Source organism: Lampetra planeri, unplaced genomic scaffold (genome assembly GCF_965212315.1).
Source record: "Lampetra planeri unplaced genomic scaffold, kcLamPlan1.2.h2 scaffold_1151, whole genome shotgun sequence".
NCBI lineage: Eukaryota > Metazoa > Chordata > Hyperoartia > Petromyzontiformes > Petromyzontidae > Lampetra > Lampetra planeri.
Genome location: NW_027613864.1, coordinates 3,332 through 22,463, shown reverse-complemented (window position 1 = coordinate 22,463; position 19,132 = coordinate 3,332). Strand labels below are relative to the sequence as shown.

The following is a 19,132-nucleotide window of genomic DNA, read 5'->3' as shown; positions in this document are numbered from 1 at the left end:
ATCTCCCCTGGAACACCATGGCTCAGCCCAGCAGCACCCAGGCGCTTACGGATCGGCACGGTTTTCGCTGCTTCCCTCAGCTGGGGACTTCGCTCGACGACGTCGCTGAGGCGGTGGTGGCACACACCGGGCTGGCCGCCATTCGAGTGATTCAGAGGGAGAGCCGTGGCTACGTGGTCTACGTGGCCACGGTGGAGGCGGCGGCGGCGCGCGTCGTTGAGAGGGGGGCTCAGCGTCGGAGGGGAGGGGGCCTCACCCCCCCCCCGGCGACGGGAGGACAGCGCCGGCGCCGTGCCGAGCAACGCTGTAGCCCCCCCCCCCCTCGCTCGCCCCGACAGGTGACGGGGAGGGGAGCGCGGAGCCCGAGGTCACCGGGGAGGGGGAGGCCACGGAGCCCGACGCCGATCCCGTCCCGACACGGCGGGGAGAGGAGACGGCGCCATCGCCGGGTGAGCTGACAACGATGAAAACGGTGTGCCGAGCCGTGTCGTGGCTCTGAGGAGCGACCTCCCGGCCGTCACTAGGTGGGTCGACAAACCCAAGGGCTGGAGGAAGGTGAACGGACTTGGGACCGAGCCTGGTGAGGTCCCGGCTCCGGTGGTGGATGCGGCAGGGTGAGGGACTCCGTGGACGATTGGGACGAGGAGGAGTATCCCAAAAAGATCGGAGGTTGGAGGGATGGATGAGAGACCGCACGGGGAAGTACTCGCCCCAATAACTCCTTACTTGGATGAAGAGGGTGTACGGTAAGCGTAACGTCTATGTGCAGAAAAAGTTTCCCGATAGGAGAGCCTTCGTGAAGATAGCACGGACGGTTCAGCCGGCAGGAGATCTACCGGTTGAAGGCAATGCTGACCAAGTTGAGGAAACTACCACCCACCCCATCAGGGGAGGAGGGTACGGATGAGCAGGGGGGGCCCTGCCAAGAAAAGGGGTGTCAGAGGCCTGACTGACAGAACACATCGGACACTGGCTGTGGGGCCGTGGCGATGTTGTGCGGACGGTGTGCGGTGATTGCGGTGCCGACGCTACGCGTCGCGGTGCGGGGTGTGGGCTGGCGCTTGTCTCTTTCGTTGCCATAAAGGCTGATGCACTGTGTGGCCATGAAGGCTGATGCACTGTGTGGCCATGAAGGCTGATGCACTGTGTGGCCATGAAGGCTGATGCACTGTGTGGCCATGAAGGCTGATGCACTGTGTGGCCATGAAGGCTGGTTTACCCGATACATTGAAAATGCTCCAGCACAAATTGCCGCTGGAGGAATACAATTATAAAAGTCAAAAGTCTCTGTCTCTCTCTCTGTCTCTGTCTGTCTCTCTCTCTCTCTGTCTCTCTCTCTGTCTCTCTCTCTCAGCCACCGTAGGGTGCGGTCGCAAAAGCCGTTTGCTCCGGCTCCAACGTGTCTTTGCTCCGGCTCCAACGAGGCCTGGGCTCAGGTGAGAGCCTGAGCCTAGCCTGAGAGAGCGTGGACGCGTTTATAAACGCTTTACCCCCGCTGTTTTTTTCGTTTATTGAGTCGTTGTGCTCAACAACTTTCTCTTCCCTCACTGTGAGTACTCATTTTCCTTCACGTGGTGCTGGTTTTATTTGTTTTGTGTGTTTTTCCTCCGTCCCTACGGCACCACGCCCAGGGTGTGCTGGTCGAGCAGCCTTGGGCCTGCTGTGGCTGCCTCTCTCCTCCTCCCCCCCCCCCCCCTCTCTCTCTGTGTGTCTCTCTTGCTGTGTCTCTCTCTCTGTGTGTGGCTCTCTCTCTCTCGGTGTCTCTCCCTCTCTCTGTGTCTCTCTCCTTCTGTGTCCCTCTTGGTGTATGTCTCTGTGTGTCTCTCTCCCTCTCTCTGTGTCTCTCTGTGTCTCTCCCTCCCTCCGTGTCTCTCTCTGTCCCTCCCCCCCCCTCCGTGTCTCCCTCTCTTGTGTCCCCCCCCCCTCTGTACACCTCGCGGTGTCTGTGTTGTGTGTCCTTCTCTCCCTTCGTGTCTCTCTCTCTGCGTCTCTCTCTCTCTCTTTGTGTTCCTCTCGCTGTGTGTGTCTCTCTGTCGTGCGTCTTCTCTCTCTGTCTCTCGCTGTCTCTCGCTGTCTCTCCCCCCCCCCCGCCCCGGAGGGAGGGGGCTTTCTTCGTCTCCCTCCACCTCGCTGCTTTAATTATTTTTGTTTATATATGTATTTATTTATTGTTTGCTAGTGCTTCAGTGCTGTGGCCACACAGAAAAAAATGGCACAGCACGAGCACCTCGAAGCCCTGACAGACAAACATGGCTTCATTTGTTTCCCTCCTCCGGAGACCCCGCCCGACGACATCGCCGCCGCGGTGGCCGAGCACGTCGGCCTGGCGGCCATCCGGGTCATCCGGCGGGAGAACCGCGGCTACGCGGTCTACGTGGCTGGGGTGGAGGGAGCGGCGCGCATTGTGGAGGCGGGGCTCAACGTCGGTGGGAGAGGGGGGAGCTGTTCGTGCAGTGCACCCCCCTATCCACGCCGGCGGTGAAGGTCACCATCTCCGGCGCGCCGCCCTACCTCAGGAGCACCGAACTGATGAAAGACCTCCAGCGGTGGGGAGTGGTGGTCTCCCGCATTGTCTGGCTACCGATGCGGACACGGAACCCGGCAATGAGACATATCATGTCGGGCCAGCGGCAGGCCTTCATAATACTCAAAGGCGGAAACACCGAATTGGACGCGACCACTAAACAAACCATCGGTGGTCGTGTACACACCGTGTACCTGTCAACGGCAGCGCCGCGCTGTTTTGGGTGCGGCAGCTTCGGCCACACAAGGAGGAGCTGCCCAGGCAAGGCAAAGGAGGGAGGGGCGTGGCCTGCCCAGGACGGCACCACGCAGCGGGCGCCGGTGCTGCAGCCGCGGCAGCCACAACAACAGCAACAAAAGCAACAACTGCAGCAGCAGCCGCAGCAGCAGCAGCCGCAGGCGCAGCAGCAGCCGCAGGCGCAGCCGCAGCAGCCGCAGCCGCAGCAGCAGCAGCGGCCGCAGCCGCAGCAGCAGCAGCGGCCGCAGCCGCAGGCGCAGCCGCAGCAACAACAGCAGCAGCTCCATCACGAGCGGCACGCAGGTGACAGACGGCGACGACGATGGCGGAATGGATTTCACCATCGTCGAGTCCAGGAAACGGAGGGCTAAACGAAACGCCGCAGCGAAGGGAGGAGGCGGCGGCACCCGCCCGAAGCGCGCAGTAGCAGAGGAAAAATTTACGACGGCGGGAGAGGAGAGCGCGGCAGCAGCAACATCAACGGCAGCAGCTGCGACGAGCGGGGGCGGTCGCAACGAGGCGGCAACGGAGGGCGGCGGTGAGCCCGAGACGCAGATAGCGATGGGAATGGGCAAAAAGAAGGCCGACTCGCTCGGAGAAAATGAGAACCCCCCCCCCCCCCCACCTAGTGAAGGACAGGCGGAGGATAGGGAGGGAACTCAGACCAAGCTTGAGAGTGATGTGGAGCAGCCCACCACGGCCCGGGGCCCAAACAGTCGCAGAGGAGGCGGCTGTGGGCGGCGGGGAACTGGACTCTGATGACGACGGAACGCTGAGCGAGAGGAGTTACTCCAGTGGAGCGACGGAGCGGGAGTGTAAACCCGACGACATCCTCCTCTACCTCCAGGCGAATTTCAGGCAATGGAACACTCGCCCCCGAGTTGACCTTCCCCGACCTGGAAGGCTTCAAAAAAAGGCAGCCTGGAAGATACGGCATGAACCGAAGCTTCATGGCTTTACCTCAGGAGAGGTACATCGGCTGAGGGCACTGCAGACAAAACTAGGGAAACAGCGCCTCTCCTCCCAGGAGCGGCCTCCCCGTGACGCCACAAAAGAAAAATAAAGAAAACCTTTAATGGCCTCCGGCATAAAGTTCCTAAGTCTCAACTGCAACGGAGCGAGGGACAATGAAAGGTGGCACCGCGTCTGCTCGCTTTTAGAGGAAAACAGGGCAGATGTCGCGATGCTGCAGGAAACACACTTCGACGCCACCCTCTGCGGCCGACGGCAGCCCCTGATGAGCGCCCCTTCCTTTTTCAGTAACGGGGACGGGAATCGGGCAGGGGTAGCATTTTTATTCGGAAGGGGTTTCGCCCCGGAGAGAGTGGCCTTCAAGGAAATCCACAAAGCGCACCTAATCTCGGTGGATTTCGTGTTCAACGGCACGAAGTTTAGGTGCCTAAACGTCTAACCGCACCGTGTAAAAGCAAAGAAAGAAAGGGTGTTCTTCGCCAACGCACTGCACACCGCACTGGAGACGAGCAAGGCTGACGGGGTCGTTGCAGTCGCGGGCGGGGACTGGAACTGCAAGCACGATGCAACGTCTCCAATTCGCCGACGCATGGAGGCTGCAACAGCCAACCAGGCGGCAATACACGTGGTGCCGCGGACACCCCCAGGGCAGGGTAAGCCTCGCCAGGCTATACCGCATATACATAAACGGGGAAAATGTGAACCTCCTCGGAGAATGCGGGATAAGACCGACGGGCCTCTCCGACCACCATCTGACCACGGCGCTGCTGCGGGTGCCCAGGGAGCGGCGCCGATGCCCCTACTGGCGACTGGACGTGGCGCAACTCCACGAACGAGAGTTCAAGACGGCTTTCAGGGCCTGTTGGCGGCACTGGGGGAAGGCTGAAGACCCCTCCAGCCCCAGCCCACACAACGGTGGGAAGCCACCAAAGCGCAAGTGAGAGCGCCCTCCCGCGCAGCTCGCAGGCCAACGTGCCGTCGCCAAGCGCGGCGCGCTACGACGCCTGGAGAGAGAACCGCTGCAGATGGAGGCGGGTGTAGGGTCCGGCGGAGAAGCTGCAGCAGGGCGACGAGAGTCGGTCGTGTCTGCTGCTCGGAAGGCGGAGACTGTTCAGGGCCGTCACCGACCAGCAGGCTCTCGACGACTCATTTGTCAGGAAGAGGATGCGACACCTCGAACGGATAGACTCGCCCTCCAAGCATTCATAACAACAACACCAACGTGCGCGGCGTGCCCGACGGTGGACTGCACCTCGAAGGACCTCGACGGACGGCGAGCGCGGCGGGCGGCGAGAGCCGGGCAAACGAAGGCGCCAGCGTGAGCAGCGCCCCAGCGGCCCGGAAGGGCGACCTGCACGCGCCGATGCGCGGCACCGGCGGCATGACGCACGGCACGGCGTGGTGCCGATGCGCGCGGGTGACGGTGGAATCGGCGACGCGACGTGCGCGAGTGATGAAAGTGGTGCGCGTGGGACAAGGTTTTTTTCTCGGTTTTTCCTCGGTTTTTTCTCGGTTTTTCCTCGGTTTTTTTCTCGTTTTTGCTCGGTTTTTCCTCGGTTTTTTTCTCGGTTTTTTATCGGTTTTTCCTCGGTTTTTTCTCGTTTTTTTCTAGGTTTTTTCTCGTTTTTCCTCGGTTTTATCTCGGGTTTTTCTCGGTTTTTCCTCGGTTTTTTCTCGGTTTTTTCTCGGTTTTTCCTCGGTTTTTTCTCGATTTTTGCTTGTGTTTTTCCTTCGTTGGGCCCCGGCTGAATGTGGCGGAGTGTCACGGTCGCCGTCCAGGAAACCTGAAATGCAAAGCGGCTGTGGCACAATTGTTGCCAGGGCAATAAAAGCGCTTTAAAAGTCAAAAGTCTGTGTCTCTCTCTCTGTGTCTCTCTCTGTCTCTCTCTCTCTCTCCGTCTCTCTCTCTCTCTCTGTGTCTCTCTCCGTCTCTCTCTCTCTCTCTCTCCGTCTCTCTCCGTCTCTCTCTCTCTCTGTGTCTCTCTCTGTCTCTCTCGCTCTCTGTCTCTCTCTGTCTATCTCCGTCTCTCTCTCTCTCTCCGTCTCTCTCCGTCTCTCTCTCTGTGTCTCTCTCTGTCTCTCTCTCTCTCTCCGTCTCTCTCCGTCTCTCTCTCTCTGTGTCTCTCTCCGTCTCTCTCTCTCTCTGTGTCTCTCTCCGTGTCTCTCTCTGTCTCTCTCGTGCTGCGTCAAGGCGCTGCATTCCCGGGACCTAGCCGACCTACCGGATACAAAACGGAGAGACCATTTCTCTCCCCTCATTGCGGCCGCCCCTCAGTGGAAACAAACGTACAAGTCTCCCGTAGCCAAACGCTGCGGTGAGCTCCAGTGGAGGTTGGCACACTGCACGTTGCCATCGGCCGTGTGGCTCAGCCGAATCTCACCAGGGGTAACAGACTTTGTGCATTTCCTGCGGTGCCAGGGAGGATCTGCCCCACCAATACTTACACTGCCAGCGGCTCAAACCAATGTTCCGCCTTTCGGGGGACATCTCCAGGAAACTGGTGGGTGCCCTTCTACAACAGCAGCAGCTTCGTATATGGGGTGGTGCCTTGCCTGGCTAACAAGCGCCGTGACCTCGCCAACTTGGCCTGTGCTCAGGCGAAGATGGCGGTGTTACAGAACGAGGAAAAAGATGCTGGAGGGTGACACTGCCGGCTGCTCTGTGGAGCTTCCAGTGTTCAGAGGCCTGCTCAAGGCGCGGCTCCGGCTGGAGCACGCCATGTACCACACACGTCGGTGATGTGCGGAGCGTCTTCTTCGAACGCCGAGGAGACGGACAAGCCCCTCTCTGTACCAGCGTGGACGGCACCTTGTGGTGTTCACCTTCTGAAGCGCTCGCTCGTCACCGTGGCGTGCGCGATGACCACCACCACCACCACCACAACCACCACCACCACAACCACCACCACCACGTGATTTTCTTTCGTGTTGTGCGCGGTGCTTTTAGCGCCACAGCACGTCGATTTGCAGCGTTTGTTTTCATTTGTGTTGCTGGTGACTTTGTGTGTTTCATATCTGAATCGCCTCCAGTGCTGTTGCTGCTGGCGGCAATAAAATTTGTTTAGAAAGTCAAAACTCTCTCTCTTGTGTCGTCTTCCACGTCCTTTCTTCCCCCTTTCTTCTTTGTCCGGCTCTCGTTTGTTTTGCTCGCCGATTTCATTTCATTTCATTAATTTTCCCATCGATTATTTCGGGGGCAGCGCGTTCGCGTTCTGCACGCCGACCGCCACGGCGCGGTACGCCGAGTTTGAAGGTCCCTCGTCGAGGAACGGCGTCACGTGCTTCCCTCCGCCCGAGACCGCCGTCGAAGCCGTCGAAGCCGTGGCAGTCGGGCGTGTCGGCCTGGCCGGGCATCCTCGCCGCCCAACGCGAGAACAGCGTCGTCGTCGTCATCGTCGTCTGCACGGCGGAGGAGTCGTGGAGACCGAGCTCGAAGTGGGAGGGGGCGGGGAGGAACTGTATCTGCACTCCCCCCTCTCTCCTCGCCCGCGGTCAAGGTGCTTCTCTCCGGCGCGCCGCCCTTCCTCAAGGGCGCGGACCTGCAGCGGGACCTTCTCCGGCGCGGTGGCGTCCCGCATCATCATGCTGCACGTAATGTCGCTTCGACGGCAGTCGTTCGCGGTGCTTGAAGACGGCAAACACGGAACTCCACGTGTCCTTCAAACGCGCGTCCAAGGCCGTGCGGCGGCGCCTCGGGTGCTGGCCCCTGCTTTATTTCGTCTGTGCCCAGGCCAAAAGGGCAATTTACGAAACCCGCAACAAGAAAGTGTCCGGCGCGTCGTACGCCGGACGCTCAGCGGCGGCGACGCTGCGAGGACTGGTCAAGGCGAGGCTCCAACTGGAGCACGCGTACTACTATGCACACGCTGGAGACACGCACGCAGAATTCTGCGAAAGGTGGGGGGCCGGTCAGAGGTCGCAACCGGGTACCCGATACCCGTACCCTACCTGTACCCGTACCCTACCCGATACCCGTACCCTACCTGTACCCGTACCCTACCTGTACCCGTACCCTACCCGATACCCGTACCCTACCCGATACCCGGCTACCCGTACCTGGCCGGGTACGGGTAGGCCGTGAGTCACTGGTGAGTCACCGTTTGTCACTCATTTCCCAATGTCTTGTCTCTTCTCACAATTCAAGTTCCTAGAATCAACCCACCCGCGCCTGCAACATAGCTTCATCCCAGAGGTCGCAACCGGGTACCCGATACCCGTACCCTACCCGATACCCGGCTACCCGTACCTGGCCGGGTACGGGTAGGCCGTTTGCGACCCTGGTGCGGCCGGGTACGGGTAGGCCGTGAGTCACTGGTGAGTAACCGTTTGTCACTCATTTCGGGTAGGGTACGGGTACGGCATGCTGATGTTCACCTTTTAACGGGTCGGCTTCGGTGGGTGGCGTGCATAGCGATGTGTAGCCGGCGCTACGCGTCACGATGTGGTGCGTGTGCCGGTGTTTTTGTCCTGCCGCGAGGGATCACACGTCGAAAACGCCTCCAGCGCAATTGCGGTTGGAATAAATGAAGTCGTTTTAAAAGTCAAAAGTCTCTCTGTCTGTCTCTCTCTCTCTCTGTCTGTCTCTCTCTGTCTCTCTCTCTCTGTCTGTCTCTCTCTGTCTCTCTCCCCTCTGTCTGTCTCTCTCTCTGTCTGTCTATCTCTCTCTCTGTCTGTCTATCTCTCTCTGTCTGTCTCTCTCTGTTTCTCTCTCTCTGTCTCTCTCCCCTCTGTCTGTCTGTCTCTCTCTGTCTCTCTCTCTCTCTGTCTCTCTCTCTGTCTGTCTCTCTCTCTCTCTATGTCTCTCTCTCTGTCTCTCTCTCTCTCTGTCTGCCTCTCTCTGTCTCTCTCCCCTCTGTCTGTCTGTCTCTCTCTCTGTCTCTCTCTCTCTGTCTGTCTCTCTCTCTCTGTCTCTCTCCCCTCTGTCTGTCTGTCTCTCTCTCTGTCTCTCTCTCTCTGTCTCTCTCTCTCTGTCTCTCTCTCTCTGTCTCTCTCTCTGTCTGTCTCTCTCTCTGTCTCTCTCTCTCTGTGTCTGTCTCTCTCTGTCTGTCTCTCTCTCTCTGTCTCTCTCCCCTCTGTCTGTCTCTCTTTCTGTCTGTCTCTCACTCTGTCTGTCTCTCACTCTGTCTGTGTCTCTCTGTCTCTCACTCTGTGTCTCTCTCCGTCTCGCTCTCTCTGTGGTGAGAGACACGCGGCGAGAGAGAGACACGCGCATGAGAGACACGCGGTGAAAGAGAGACACACAAGAGAGACACGGACGAGAGAGACACACGAGAGAGACACGCACGAGAGAGACACGCACGAGAGAGACACGCACGAGAGAGACACGGACGAGAAAGACACGGACGAGAGAGACACACGTGAGAGACACGAGAGAGACACGCACGAGAGAGACACGGACGAGAGAGACACACGTGAGAGACACGGACGAGAGAGACACGGACGAGAGACACGAGAGACGCGTCCGCCGGACCTTGACAAACTGAAATGTGCTGATGGCAAATGGAACTGAAATGAAGCAACAAAGAAAAAACGAAAACCAAACCACGACCACTCCACAACCAAACCACGACCACTCCACAATCAAACCACGACCACTCCACAACCAAACCACAACCACCCCTCAACCAAACCACAACCACTCCACAACCAAACCACGTCCACCCCTCAACCAGGCCACGTCCACCCCTCAACCACTCCTCCACCACCCCTCAACCACTCCACAACCATGCCACGTCCACCCCTCAATCAGGCCACGTCCACCCCTCAACCAAGTCACGTCCACCCCTCAACCACCCCTCAACCAGGCCACATCCACCCCTCAACCAAGCCACGTCCTCCCCTCAACCACCCCACGTCCACCCCTCAACCACCCCTCAACCAGCCCACGTCCACCCCTCAACCAGCCCACGTCCACCCCACATCAAGCCCACGCACCCCACAACCAGCCCTCAACCACTCCCCAACCAGCCCACGTCCACCCCTCATCAAGCCCACGTCCACCCCAGAGCGGCACCGTCGTCACGGACGGGCGTTGCTGGCGTCACCTGCGTGGTCACGCAACGGACGCAACGGACGCAACGGACGTACGGGGGCGGTCGCGAAACCTCCTCCTCCATCGTCGTCCTTGTCGCCTCCTCCACATCCTCCTCCACCAATCATCTCCTCCTCCACCTCTTCCACCTCTTCCACCACTTCCACCTCTCTCCCTCCACCTCCAACCTCGCCCTCCCGCCCCGGTGACCCATCATCGTCATTGTCGCCTCCAAATCCTCCTCCACCAATCATCTCCTCCTCCACCTCTTCCACCACTTCCTCCTCTCTCTCTCTCCACCTCCAACTTCGCCCTCCCGCCCCGGTGACCCATCATCGTCCTTGTCGCCTCCAAATCCTCCTCCTCCACCTCCACCAATCATCTCCTCCTCCACCTCTTCCACCACTTCCTCTACTCTCCCTCCACCTCCAACCTCGTCCTCCCGCCCCGGTGACCCATCATCGTCCTTGTCGCCTCCTCCACATCCTCCTCCTACCTCCACCAATCATCTCCTCCTCCACCTCTTCCACCTCCTCCACCTCTCTCCCTCCACCTCCAACCTCGTCCTCCCGCCCCGGTGACCCATCATCGTCCTTGTCGCCTCCTCCACATCCTCCTCCTACCTCCACCAATCATCTCCTCCTCCTCTTCCACCTCCTCCACCACTTCCACCTCTCTCCCTCCACCTCCAACCTCGCCCTCCCGCCCCGGTGACCCATCATCGTCCTTGTCGCCGCCACATCATCCACCAATCATCTCCTCCTCCTCTTCCACCTCCTCCACCTCCACGTCAATCTCCATCGCCCACTTCCTCCTCTCTCCCTCCACCTCCACCCTCGTCCTCCCGCCCCGGTGACCCATCATCGTCCTTGTCGCCTCCTCCACATCCTCCTCCTACCTCCACCAATCATCTCCTCCTCCACCTCTTCCACCTCTTCCACCACTTCCACCTCTCTCCCTCCACCTCCAACCTCGCCCTCCCGCCCCGGTGACCCATCATCGTCCTTGTCGCCGCCACATCATCCACCAATCATCTCCTCCTCCTCTTCCACCTCCTCCACCTCCAAGTCAATCTCCATCGCCCACTTCCTCCTCTCTCCCTCCACCTCCACCCTCGTCCTCCCGCCCCGGTGACCCATCATCGTCATTGTCGCCTCCACATGCTCCACCAATCATCTCCTCCTCCTCTTCCACCTCCTCCACCTCCACGTCAATCTCCATCGCCCACTTCCTCCTCTCTCCCTCCACCTCCACCCTCGTCCTCCCGCCCCGGTGACCCATCGTCGTCCTTGTCGCCTCCACATCATCCTCCTCCACCAATCATCTCCTCCTCCACCTCTTCCACCTCCTCCACCTCTCTCCCTCCACCTCCACCCTCGTCCTCCCGCCCCGGTGACCCATCATCGTCCTTGTCGCCTCCTCCACATCCTCCTCCTACCTCCACCAATCATCTCCTCCTCCACCTCTTCCACCTCCACCTCAATCTCCATCGCCCACTCCCTCCACCTCCAACCTCGTCCTCCCGCCCCGGTGACCTCCCCCCCCCCGCTCGCGCCTCGACCCTCAGTAGTCGGCGTGTCGCGTCAGCGACGACTTGCCCGCCATGCTGTAGGCGGAGGGCGACGTGCGCTGGCTCAGCCACGTGCTGCTCACCTCATCCTCCGTGGGGCCAGAGAAGACCCGGCACTCGGCGGGCCCCCTGGGGAGCCCCGCCCCCGCCCCCGCACCGCCGTGCGGCCCCCACGAACGACGGCCTCCCCAACGTCCCGCCGTAGGGGTAGTAGTGCGACGTCGTCAGGGACGACGGCTGTCGCGGCGGGTCGTGCCACGCGGACCGACGGTCGCAGTCGTCCCCGCCGACCCCGCCGCGACCTACAACACCTCCTCCTCCGCGCGACCTTTGCCCCCCGCCCTCCAGAGAGGGCGGCAGCGAAGAGGGGCCTGCTGGGAGCTGCTGATGATGCTGCTGATGCTGCTGATGCTGATGATGCTGCTGCTGAAGAGGTGAGACGTGAAACGGCGACGAGGAGGAGAAGGAGGAGCCGGAGCCCACGACTTGCGGACGTGGAATGCCGCTGTAGGTGGTGGTGGCGGCGGCGTCGTACGTGTTGAGCTGCTGCTGCTGCTGCTGCTGCTGCTGCTGATGCTGCTGCTGATGCTGCTGATGCTGATGCTGCTGTGTGAGTTGCGTGAGTTGCTGAGCCGCCGGCTGGTAGCCGGCGTAGGGATTGTCCCGGACGGACGCCCCGCTCAGCCAGTTGGTCGTCTTCCTGAGCGACGAGGCGACACCGGGAAGAGCCTGCGAGCGGGACGGTGACGCCGCTGTACCACCACCGCCACCACCGCCACCGCCACCACCACCGCCACCACCACCACCGCCACCACCACCACCACCGCCACCACCTGCGTTACCGCCAACACGACCGCCGGCTCCTGCCGAAGCCGCCGCGACCCCCCGCCGGGCCTCCACGTCTGCGTTGAAGCGCCGCTGTGCGTCCGCCACGTAGTTGCGGATCATCTCGTCGTGGTATCGGTGCTTGGCCCCGCCGGACAGCGACGCCGCCAGCAGGAACTTGCGCTCGCCCTGAGCCGACGCCCGCAGGATGGCCAGGCTCAGACGCACCTCCTCGGTGGTAGCACTGGTGGTGGTAGCACCGGTGGTAGCAACTCCGGTGCCCACCTGTACCGGTACCGGCGTTGCTACCGGAGGTTCGTTGCCGCGGTGTTTCCTCGACGCTGTCGTCGTCTTGCCGGCTCCGGCGTTGTTGCCGACGCCGGTGCCGCCCGTCTTGCCGGCGCCGTGCATCAGCCCGCCGACGTTTCGGCGCAGGCGGTGGCCGATGGTTCGGCCCAAGTGGCCCAGCTTGGACGCTACCGAGTCGCCGGCGCTGACGACGGAGCCGCCGCTCCGGTCCGTGCCGGTGACGGCGCCGGTGCCGGTGCCACGCTTACCGGACGACTTGGACGTCCGGGGTTTGGACGAGGACGACGGAGGAGGAGGAGGGGCGGCGGTGTCGGTGGTGCCGTTTGTTGTCGACGACGATGAGGAGCAGGACGAGGAGGAGGCCGGGGAGGAGCCGGCGCTGGTCGAAGCGTTGGGTCGCGACGAGGCGGCGGTGACGGCGGTGACGGTGACGGTGTCGGTGGCGTTGACGTCCGCCGAGGATGATGATGAGGAGGAGGAGCAGGAGGAGGTGGGAGGAGGAGGTGGTGGTGCTGGTGGGTCCGGTGATGCTGATGGTGATTCGGAGGTAGCCTGGAAAGCGGATATCATCATCAGACATCACCATCGGATGACATCATCATCAGTGTGTAGTGTATAGTGTATAGTAGTGTAGTGTGTAGTGTAGTGTGTAGTGTATAGTATAGTGTGTAGTGTATAGTATAGTGTGTAGTGTAGTGTGTAGTGTATAGTAGTGTGTAGTGTGTAGTGTAGTGTGTAGTGTAGAGTGGTGTATAGTGTAGTGTATAGTGTATTGTGTAGTGTAGTGTATAGTGTAGTGTATAGTAGTGTATAGTGTAGTGTATAGTGTAGTGTAGTGTGTAGTGTGTAGTATATAGTGTAGTGTGTAGTGTATAGTATATAGTGTAGTGTATAGTGTAGTGTATAGTGTAGTGTGTAGTGTATAGTGTAGTGTGTAGTGTATAGTGTAGTGTATAGTGTAGTGTATAGTGTGGTGTGTAGTGTATAGTGTAGTGTATAGTGTAGTGTGTAGTGTATAGTGTAGTGTGTAGTGTAGTGTATAGTGTAGTGTGTAGTAGTGTGTAGAATAGTGTATAGTGTAGTGTGTAGTAGTGTGTAGTGTAGTGTATAGTAGTGTATTGTATCGTGTAGTATACTGTGTATAGTAGTGTAGTGTATAGTGTAGTGTATAGTAGTGTATAGTAGTGTAGTGTATAGTGTAGTGTGTAGTAGTGTGTAGAATAGTGTATAGTGTAGTGTATAGTAGTGTATAGTAGTGTAGTATATAGTTGTGTAGTGTGTTGACGATGTTGATGATGTTGACGATGTTGTTGATGTTGACAATGATATAAATGTTGATGACGATGTTGACGATGATGTTGACGATGATGGTGACAATGAGAATAGTTTTTTTACCCTTCTATCTGGCAACAAAACTGACACCTTTTTTTACAAGGAGTCATGTTTGCATAGACCACAATACCTGCAGTCATAATGCAAACAAAAACACAACTCTGATAATGTATGCACTGTCCTTGAAGTTGATTGGTCCACACCCGAGACAGCTTTCCTTAGAGCCTAGTCTCACATGGTCCTTGAAGTTGATTGGTCCACATCCGAGACAGCTTTCCTTAGAGCCTAGTCTCACATGGTCCTTGAAGTTGATTGGTCCACATCCGAGACAGCTTTCCTTAGAGCCTAGTCTCACATGGTCCTTGAAGTTGATTGGTCCACACCCGAGACAGCTTTCCTTAGAGCCTAGTCTCACATGGTCCTTGAAGTTGATTGGTCCACACCCGAGACAGCTTTCCTTAGAGCCTAGTCTCACATGGTCCTTGAAGTTGATTGGTCCACACCCGAGACAGCTTTCCTTAGAGCCTAGTCTCACATGGTCCTTGAAGTTGATTGGTCCACACCCGAGACAGCTTTCCTTAGAGCCTAGTCTCACATGGTCCTTGAAGTTGATTGGTCCACATCCGAGACAGCTTTCCTTAGAGCCTAGTCTCACATGGTCCTTGAAGTTGATTGGTCCACACCCGAGACAGCTTTCCTTAGAGCCTAGTCTCACATGGTCCTTGAAGTTGATTGGTCCACACCCGAGACAGCTTTCCTTAGAGCCTAGTCTCACATGGTCATTGAAGTTGATTGGTCCACACCCGAGACAGCTTTCCTTAGAGCCTAGTCTCACATGGTCCTTGAAGTTGATTGGTCCACATCCGAGACAGCTTTCCTTAGAGCCTAGTCTCACATGGTCCTTGAAGTTGATTGGTCCACACCCGAGACAGCTTTCCTTAGAGCCTAGTCTCACATGGTCCTTGAAGTTGATTGGTCCACACCCGAGACAGCTTTCCTTAGAGCCTAGTCTCACATGGTCATTGAAGTTGATTGGTCCACACCCGAGACAGCTTTCCTTAGAGCCTAGTCTCACATGGTCATTGAAGTTGATTGGTCCACACCCGAGACAGCTTTTCTTAGAGCCTAGTCTCACATGGTCCTTGAAGTTGATTGGTCCACACCCGAGACAGCTTTCCTTAGAGCCTAGTCTCACATGGTCCTTCAAGTTGATTGGTCCACACCCGAGACAGCTTTCCTTAGAGCCTAGTCTCACATGGTCCTTGAAGTTGATTGGTCCACACCCGAGACAGCTTTCCTTAGAGCCTAGTCTCACATGGTCATTGAAGTTGATTGGTCCACACCCGAGACAGCTTTCCTTAGAGCCTAGTCTCACATGGTGTTGGACCAGATGACGCCAAAAGGCGCACAACTCAAAGACAACGCACCATCAGAGTATGAGAGCTCGGGGTGAAGCGTTTACACCATTGGTACCTCATTTGCCAGTAGAAAATATAATAGTTAGAAGGGTAAAAAACCAATTAACATATTTTTTACTGGCAAATGAGGTTCCAATGGTGATGTTGACGATGTTAATGACAATGATGATGTTGATGTTGTTGATGTTGTTGTTGATGTTGTTGTTGATGTTGTTGTTGATGTTGTTGTTGATGTTGTTGTTGATGTTGTTGTTGATGTTGTTGTTGATGTTGTTGTTGATGTTGTTGTTGATGTTGTTGTTGTTTACCTGTCCCTCGTCAGGGTAAGGGACACAGACGACGTCCATGTAGGAGTGCAGCAGCTCCAGACGCTGCTCCAGAGACAGAGACAGCCTGCGGAGACACGCGGGGAGACACAGTGAGACACGGAGTGAGACACACAGAGACACACAGAGACACACAGAGACAAAGACAGCCTGCGGAGACACGCGGGGACATACGGAGTGAGACATACAGAGACACACAGAGACGCACAGAGACAGAGACAGCCTGCGGAGACACGCGGGGAGACACGGAGACACGGAGACACGGGGTGAGACACACAGAGACAGAGACAGCCTGCGGAGACACGCGGGGAGACATGGAGACACGGGGTGAGACACGGAGACACACAGAGACATAGACACAAAGCGACACAAAGAAACACAGCGGAAAGAGACAGCAGAGAGACAGAGAGAGACAGAGACACAGAGACCAAGAGACACAGAGACAGACAGGGAAACAGAGAGACACAGACAGAGACAGACACACAGACAGGGAGGCAGAAAGACACAGAGACACACAGTGAGACACACAGAGACACAGGGTAGGACACAGGGTGAGACACAGGGTGAGACACAGGGTGAGACACACAGAGACACACAGAGACACACAGAGACACACAGAGACACACAGACACACACAGTGAGACACACAGAGACAGTGAAACACCTGCAACTGGAGAGGTCTCCGTCCCAGCTGTCTCCAGTGAGACACACAGAGACACACAGTGAGACACAGAGACACACAGACACACACAGTGAGACACACAGAGACACAGAGACACACAGACACACACAGTGAGACACAGAGACACACACACAGTGAGACACAGAGACACACAGACACACACAGTGAGACACACAGAGACACACACACAGTGAGACACACAGTGAGACACACACCTGCAGCAAAAAGATGTCTCCGTCCCAGCTGTCTCCAGTGAGACATACAGAGACACACAGAGACACACAGAGACAGTGAGACACACAGTGAGACACAGTGAGACACACAGAGACACACAGAGACACACAGTGAGACACACAGAGACACACAGTGAGACACACAGAGACACACAGAGACACAGACCTGCAGCTGGAGATGTCTCCGTCCCAGCTGCCTCCAGTGAGACACACAGAGACACACAGTGAGACACACAGAGACACACACAGACACACAGTGAGACACACAGACACACACAGTGAGACACACACAGTGAGACACAGACCTGCAGCTGGAGATGTCTCCGTCCCAGCTGCCTCCAGTGAGACACACAGAGACACACAGTCAGACACACAGTGACACACACAGACACACAGTGAGACACACAGTGAGACACACAGAGACACACAGTGAGACACAGAGACACAGACCTGCAGCTGGAGATGTCTCCGTCCCAGCTGTCTCCAGTGAGACACACAGAGACACACAGAGACAGTGAGACACACAGTGAGACACACAGACACACACAGTGAGACACACAGTGAGACACACAGTGAGACACAGAGACACAGACCTGCAGCTGGAGATGTCTCCGTCCCAGCTGTCTCCAGTGAGACACACAGAGACACACAGAGACACACAGAGACAGTGAGACACACAGTGAGACACACAGACACACACAGTGAGACACACAGTGAGACACAGAGACACACAGAGACAGTGAGACACAGTGAGACACAGGGAGACACAGTGAGACACACAGAGACACACAGAGACACACAGAGACACACAGTGAGACACACAGACACACACAGTGAGACACACAGACACACAGTGAGACACACAGACACACAGTGAGACACACACAGTGAGACACAGACCTGCAGCTGGAGATGTCTCCGTCCCAGCTGCCTCCAGTGAGACACACAGAGACACACAGAGACAGTGAGACACAGTGAGACACACAGTGAGACACACAGACACACACAGAGACACACAGACACACACAGTGAGACACACAGACACACAGTGAGACACAGGGAGAAACAGTGAGACACACAGAGACACACAGAGACACACAGTGAGACACACAGTGACACACACAGACACACAGTGAGACACACAGACACACACAGTGAGACACACAGACACACAGTGAGACACACAGAGACACACAGAGACACAGACACACAGAGACACACAGTGAGACACACAGTGAGACACACAGTGAGACACAGACCTGCAGCTGGAGATGTCTCCGTCCCAGCTGTCTCCAGTGAGACACACAGACACACAGTGAGACACACAGACACACAGTGAGACACACAGACACACAGTGAGACACACAGACACACAGTGAGACACACACAGTGAGACACAGACCTGCAGCTGGAGATGTCTCCGTCCCAGCTGTCTCCAGTGAGACACACAGAGACACACAGTGAGACACACAGAGACACACAGAGACACACAGTGAGACACACAGTGACACACACAGACACACAGTGAGACACACAGACACACACAGTGAGACACACACAGTGAGACACACACCTGCAGCTGGAGATGTCTCCGTCCCAGCTGCCTCCAGTGAGACACACAGAGACACACAGTGAGACACACAGAGACACACAGAGACACACAGTGAGACACACAGTGACACACACAGACACACAGTGAGACACACAGACACACACAGTGAGACACACACAGTGAGACACACACCTGCAGCTGGAGATGTCTCCGTCCCAGCTGCCTCCAGTGAGACACACAGAGACACACAGTGAGACACACAGTGACACACAGACACACAGTGAGACACACAGACACACACAGTGAGACACACAGAGACACACAGACACACACAGTGAGACACACACCTGCAGCTGGAGATGTCTCCGTCCCAGCTGCCTCCAGTGAGACACACAGAGACACACAGTGAGACACACAGTGACACACAGACACACAGTGAGACACACAGACACACACAGTGAGACACACAGAGACACACAGACACACACAGTGAGACACACACCTGCAGCTGGAGATGTCTCCGTCCCAGCTGCCTCCAGTGAGACACACAGACACACACAGTGAGACACACAGAGACACACAGACACACACAGTGAGACACACACCTGCAGCTGGAGATGTCTCCGTCCCAGCTGCCTCCAGTGAGACACACAGACACACACAGTGAGACACACAGAGACACACAGACACACAGTGAGACACACACCTGCAGCTGGAGATGTCTCCGTCCCAGCTGCCTCCAGTGAGACACACACAGACACACACAGTGAGACACACACAGTGAGACACACACAGTGAGACACACACCTGCAGCTGGAGATGTCTCCGTCCCAGCTGCCTCCAGTGAGACACACAGACACACACAGTGAGACACACAGAGACACACAGACACACACAGTGAGACACACACCTGCAGCTGGAGATGTCTCCGTCCCAGCTGCCTCCAGTGAGACACACACAGACACACACAGTGAGACACACACAGTGAGACACACACAGTGAGACACACACCTGCAGCTGGAGATGTCTCCGTCCCAGCTGCCTCCAGTGAGACACACAGACACACACAGTGAGACACACAGAGACACACAGACACACACAGTGAGACACACACCTGCAGC

The 19,132-nt window shown here is 57.2% G+C and overlaps 2 protein-coding genes across 2 annotated transcripts; both read right to left on the bottom strand.

Moving 5' to 3' along the window:
* Positions 1 to 1,125: 1,125 nt before the first annotated feature.
* LOC144738760 (uncharacterized) lies at positions 1,126 to 7,317 on the bottom strand. The gene is made up of 3 exons (XM_078621758.1): positions 7,273 to 7,317; positions 7,012 to 7,132; positions 1,126 to 5,747 (listed from the first exon to the last, which is right to left on the bottom strand). Exons 1-3 carry the CDS (start codon positions 7,315 to 7,317, stop codon positions 4,729 to 4,731), a joined length of 1,185 nt encoding a protein of 394 aa, XP_078477884.1. The 3' UTR covers positions 1,126 to 4,728.
* A 3,973-nt stretch (positions 7,318 to 11,290) lies between these two features.
* On the bottom strand, positions 11,291 to 16,683 carry LOC144738761 (uncharacterized). Its single transcript, XM_078621759.1, has 3 exons — positions 16,626 to 16,683; positions 15,527 to 15,611; positions 11,291 to 13,020 (listed from the first exon to the last, which is right to left on the bottom strand). The coding sequence occupies exons 2-3, from the start codon at positions 15,563 to 15,565 to the stop codon at positions 11,419 to 11,421; spliced, it is 1,641 nt and encodes a 546-aa protein (XP_078477885.1). The 5' UTR covers positions 15,566 to 15,611; positions 16,626 to 16,683; the 3' UTR covers positions 11,291 to 11,418.
* Between the last annotated feature and the right edge of the window lie 2,449 nt (positions 16,684 to 19,132).